Below are 6171 nucleotides of genomic sequence, written 5' to 3'. Positions count from 1 at the left end.
AGCACATAACCCAGCAGGTAAGAACTTTCAGCTATTTACTATTATTTTTAAATGTCTTCATGTTCCAAGCATCTACTTTTCATACATGTACAATTCTACAGTTATCTGAAAAAAAAAGTTATATGATGGGCAGCTTATATGGAAGTATGAAAAGTGTAACCAGTTGGAACTATTTCTAGATCCACTGATCAGCTACACATTGCCATGTGTTCTGGAATTGCAGATAAATACATGAGTTATCTACAATTACTCTCAATGAAAGAAGCCCTGATTTTCAGGACCAAGGACAAGAACCAAGAGGCGAGTTTTTGAAACATCTGACATATGACACTCAATAAAAATTTACATGGTATATTGAAATAGAACTAATTTCTTAAATACATTTCATTAGATTAATTTTGAACTTGTAAAATTAAGCAAGAGAAACACAGAAATTAACTACAACATACACAGTCTACTTGGCTTTACTATTTTAGTCTGATAGAAATTTACTGTCCATTTGCCAAATAACAAAAGAAGCTTGTTGTGCTTTACAAGTAAATCAATAGATTTGTAATCTTGGTTCATAGTACAAGTGATATGTTAAAAAAGATTTATAATTAATTTAGATGCATTTGAACTAAACAAAAAAAGCAAACCTTTTGCGGTCGTGTTGAGTGGATTCCAACTCATAGTTACCCTGTAAGGCAGAGTAAAACTGCTCCATTGGGTTTCCAGGGAGCCAATTGTGGATTCAAACTGCCTGCCTTTTGGTTAACAGCCATGCTCTTAACCACTGCACCATCAATGCTCCATATTTGAACTAAAAAAAAGAAAATTTAAAACTATGTGTTATATCAAGTGTGTCAGGGTGTAAAGAGAAAATGCCTGTTATGTCTGGAATTTCAATATATGCTTTTAAGTGTGAATATTTTAAAATTATGACAACAACCATATGTGTATATATATACACACACAAAATTAGGACAACTATATATATATATAAAATATACAAAAAGAAACTGGTGATCAGGAAGTACCTTGCCTACTGCCACTTAGACTTATAAAACTGTAATTGTAATGCACTATAGAGGTTATTTTTGTTACTATGGTATTTTAATTTCTATTTGTACAAAGCCATGTTCTTATAAAAATAACTTAAATGATTTTTTTTCTACAAAGCTGTACACTTAGGGGCTTAAGTTGAAAGCCTAGTGATCGTTTCAGTTTTTATAGTATCAAATCTTTGAGGACTGAAACTGTAGTGGCACTTTACATACTGATTTTCTTACATGTAAATAACTTAGCTGGCCAACAGAATATTTATTTCAGTGAAATCCAGCATTGATTATTACTAAGATTAAGGACACTAGACCTTGCAGAAAATAAGTAGTTAAAAAACAATTAGATATAAACTATCTTTACCATTATATGCTTCAACAGCTGTGTCTTTGTTAATCTACAGCTTCAAAAATGATAGAACTCCGGAATCACTTGGACGTATAGAGTGCTCATTACAGCTGGTTTCTAAAAGAAAGCTCAAAATTCTTCTGCACATGTTCTTTCCCCTCAACCAAATCAATATAAATGAAATCAGCCGGTCTGCATTCAAGGTTTAGAAATTCAGCAATTTTCGCAAAAATGAATAACCCTAAAGATTGTGTTTGTATCTATATATGTAGTATTCTTTCTTATTTGAGTTTGTCTTTAACCATAAGTACTAGAGCCTCTGTGGAATCAACGTTCTTTTTTTTTTTCTTTGAATCTTTTTTCCTCTTTTCCTTCCCTTCCTTTCTCTTTCTCTCCTGCTCTCCTCTCCTCCCATCTCCTCTTCTCTTCTCTATTTTCTTTTACTCTCATCTCCCTTTTCCCCTTCCTTTCCTTTCATTTCCTTTTCTTTTTTATTGCTTATGTTCTAGGATAGGCTCTGTGTTTATTTGTAATGGCTTTCCAAGAAGCCTCCTGAGTAACCTCAGGAAGCCTCAGAGGTTGGCCTTCCAGCACTCTTTCACTAGAAGAAATCTTTCTGGAGATTTCTTAAGAAAGCTATCCCCACTTAACACATTAGTATCTCTATTACTTATGTATATTAATATCTTAAATATAATTTCACTGCTTCCTGATTTGATTCTTCTTTTCCATTTTCTACTCTTTAGGCCTCCATCTGATGGATGGGTAAAATCTTTTCCTTTTTTTCTGCTTAACTTTCATCAATACACATACCATGCCAGGTAGATATTATGACACATATACAACAAAGTAAATACTTCTTATAATGTACTGTTTTATCCTATGTCCAAAAATGTGTGTCTGTGAGTTATAGGTGTATAATATTCTTTTATAAGTAACAAACTTTTTCCTAATGTGAAAAAGATCCAGATGATTTGTTTTGATCAAATTTCCATAGAGAAACATTCAAGGACAATAATAAAAAGCTATCGTTTATTGATTCTTTATCGGGGTCCAGGCAGTGATCTAGGCACTATACGTGTAAAAACACATACATAAAAACTTCAGAGATATGTAAGATTGGTTTCCCCATTTTACAAATTAGGAAACTGAGGCACGAAGAGGTTTATTAAGTTGCTCAAGGTCACAGAGATAGTAAGTAGTGAAGGTGGAATTCAAACACAGACAGGTTGCTCCAGAGTACACATTATTTGTTACTGTGCTATGCTCTCTCTCCAAGGATGTCCTGAGTCTTAAATAGGTACCCAGTGAATGAGAAACCTTAACCGTTATTGGTTCACTATAACAATCAAATTCCAACACTGGCTAGCATTTTTAAAGTAACACTGATGAGCTTGGAGATTGTTGTTTGGTTACAAATACATAAATAGAAATATCCAGCAGAATAAAATAAGATGGGGTTTCACTGATAGTATCACAGACAGTTGGTCTAGAAAGGATTCTAAGATCATCTGGTTTAATCCTTTAGTTTCCAATGAGTAAATTGAGACAGATTTGTGACTAAATATAGAAAATAACTAAAACTCATACCTTCTTATACTGAGTTTGGATTTTTCCTTTGAGTATGTTCCTTTTTGGAATTTTGATATTGAAGTTCTAGTTCTTACCTCTCTCAGTGCCTAAGAAGTATTACATGTAAAATCCTCTTCTGTTGTCCTCTACCTCCCTTTACAGTGTTTATTTTCTCTCCCATGGTTACCAAGCTCACCTGCAATGGATTTGAAAAACACTGGTTCCTAATGTACTAGTTGTTAATTGTTATATGTCAGTTAAGTTCAGTTCAGAAATGTTTGCTGAAAATATAGATCATATTGTAAGGGTACTCACCACAAACACTACCAACTCAAAGTACTGACTGCGTGTCAATAGAGTATAGAAGATTGTTACTAGTTGTGGAATAAGCAACGAGAAAATGGAAGGCATTATGGATCCTCAAGAAGAGACAGACAATCTACTTCCAAATAGTTGCTACAGAATAATATACTAAATAATTTTGTAGTTATCTGATACATTACAAAGTCCAGCCTCTTCAATTTAATGAGAGATTCATAAAGAGTGAAAAACATCTGAGGCAGAAAGGACTGAACTTCTAATAATGGAATATCGTAAAATTTAGTGAGGTATTCCTGAAGAGGGGTTATTTTTGGTGCTATATAGATCCTATTGTAAAGGTACTTACCACAAATATTACCAACTTGTTTAGAGTTTATTTTCAACACCAGATAATACGTTTCTTCAGGGCAGAAATCTTTTCCCTCTCTGTCATTGTTGACTTCTGTACCAAGCACTGTCACTTTTTAAAGGATTGTTAAACGAATCAATGGCTCTTGGGCCTCTGACTGATTTTCTCTATACAAGACCCACTAAGATCTAGAGATAGAATCTCTTATTTGTAGGCTCAAAGCAGTGATCTGAGAAGAAGTAGAATTGTTAAGGGAAGACATATTAGGATCTTTGGAAGAGAAACTCAGTAAGTATTTCTAAATGTTTATTATGTATAAGCCACTGTAGATTTATAGTGAAGAAGTACTCCATGACCTAATGGACATACTAGTAATTGTCTTCATGATTTCATTGCAGATTTGTTCTCCTGAGTTCTCATCTCTGAAACAGGTCTTGTAGAAGAGTAAATGGGACACAGTAACAATGTAACAGAATTTGTCCTCCTGGGACTCACTCAGGATCCTGAGGGCCAAAAAGTGTTATTTATCATGTTTTTGCTCATCTACATTGTGACGATGGTGGGCAACCTACTTATTGTCATGACTGTTATTGTCAGTCCCTCCCTGGGCTCTCCCATGTACTTCTTCCTTGCCTATCTGTCACTCATGGATGCTGTTTATTCCACTACTATTTCCCCCAAAATGATTGTAGACTTACTCTGTGATAAAAAGACTATTTCCTTTGTAGCTTGCATGGGCCAACTCTTTATACAACACTTATTTGGCGGTGCTGAGGTCTTTCTTCTGGTGGCAATGGCCTATGACCGCTATGTGGCCATCTGTAAGCCACTGCACTACTTGACCATCATGAATCGACAGGTTTGCATTCTGTTGCTGGTGGTTGCCTGGGTTGGAGGATTTCTGCACTCTGTGGTTCAACTTCTCTTTGTGTACAGCCTCCCCTTCTGTGGCCCCAATGTCATTGATCACTTCATGTGTGACATGTACCCGTTATTGGAACTTGCTTGCTCTGACACCTATTTTATAGGACTCACTGTTCTTGCCAATGGTGGAGCCATCTGTATGGCAATTTTTATCCTTCTACTAATTTCATATGGAGTCATCCTACGCTCTCTGAAGACTCGCAGTCAGGAAGGGAGGCGCAAAGCCCTGTCTACCTGCAGCTCCCATATCACAGTGGTTGTCCTCTTCTTTGTTCCCTGTATTTTCATGTATGTTAGACCTGTTTCCAACTTTTCCATTGACAAATCTATAACTGTGGTTTATACAATTATTACTCCCATGTTGAACCCTCTGATATACACCCTGAGAAATCCTGAGATGAAAAATGCTATGGAAAAAATCTGGAGTAGAAAGTTAACCACATGCAGAATAAGAATTTGCATCCACACTGAAAATATCATTGTTAATTCTAAAGCAAGAAATAGGCAAAAATTATGACAATGAACGATTAAGTCAATTCAATGGATTCTCTACGAATACGTCTCTTTACTGATACAAAGGCATCTAAAATGTAGAATAAATTATTCTTTGACATTACAGTTAAACTAATAGAGGCACTCTAGAGGCTGGATAAATGGCATAAGTATTTTCCTGTTATAAATACAAATAAAACTAAGCTCACGTTATAATTTTATTTTTCTCAGTATATACTGAAGCAGGACTTAGAAATAATTATTTTTTTCCTTTTAAAAAGACAAAAAAAAAAAAAACAGATTACATTTGAAAATTTTCTATCATCCTAATTAATGAGAAAACAATTTGGCCAACACTTAGAACAAATTTTTGAGGCCAAGGGTGTGTTTTTAAAATTTTATGGTTCATAATTCTATGAGCACAACAGCTTTTTTTTTAGCTCCATTATGCATTTTGAGTTTAAGATTATTTCTGTTCCTCTGGGCAATGTCTATGTATTTACAATTCTGCACATTTTAGTGGGACATGATATTGTGTTTGTTCTGAGACACCATCAGTGAACAATTTTGATAGATGGGATGGGGTTGATGAAGAAAACTCATTCTAAGTCTTGATTAGAGGTCAGATACTACTCTTTCACTTTGGATTTAAAAATAACTCTAATCTAAGTTATAAACATATTTATATTTTCCTTATTAGTTATTATGGGCATTTTTTATGATTCTGAAAAGATTAGATAGAGCTTCTGATTTTATCTTCATGAAATTGAAGATATGAAAAGAAATGTGTTATTTTGCATCAGCAGCATGTTTCCTAAAAGTTGTATTAAACTTATATATTTTTTATGTAGAAAAACTTAGTGATGATCTGTTTTGGTAAAAACAAAATTTTGTTTTTTTTCAATTTTATTAAATTTTTTTTTTTTTCTCAGCCTACAGCCCATCCAGAAACTGCCCAAAACCAGAAAGCAGAAAGAATTTTCTCAGTGTAATATGGAACATTATCTATGCATAACAAGAGTTTACTTTTCTAACTAAAAGAAAGATTTTGGAACTTATTTTTAAGTTTTAGTGTATAATTTTTCACCTATATCCAACAACATATGCAATTCTTTATAAATCTT

General features: G+C 33.9%; 1 protein-coding gene across 1 annotated transcript; it reads left to right on the top strand.

Annotated features, from left to right (window-relative positions):
- Positions 1-4079: 4079 nt before the first annotated feature.
- LOC100675713 (olfactory receptor 4A5-like) lies at positions 4080-5072 on the top strand. Its single transcript, XM_064289373.1, has one exon. The coding sequence runs from the start codon at positions 4080-4082 to the stop codon at positions 5070-5072; it is 993 nt and encodes a 330-aa protein (XP_064145443.1).
- The last annotated feature ends 1099 nt before the right edge of the window (positions 5073-6171 follow it).

This window comes from Loxodonta africana, chromosome 7, assembly GCF_030014295.1.
Source record: "Loxodonta africana isolate mLoxAfr1 chromosome 7, mLoxAfr1.hap2, whole genome shotgun sequence".
NCBI classification, from domain to species: domain Eukaryota; kingdom Metazoa; phylum Chordata; class Mammalia; order Proboscidea; family Elephantidae; genus Loxodonta; species Loxodonta africana.
The sequence above is the reverse complement of the archived record's forward strand: the minus strand, read 5'-3'. Positions and strand labels throughout refer to the sequence as shown.

What these genes read in the sequence shown, in the direction of transcription:
- LOC100675713 (XM_064289373.1), top strand. Translation starts at nt 4,080, where the DNA reads ATGGGACACAGTAACAATGTAACAGAATTTGTCCTCCTGGGACTCACT.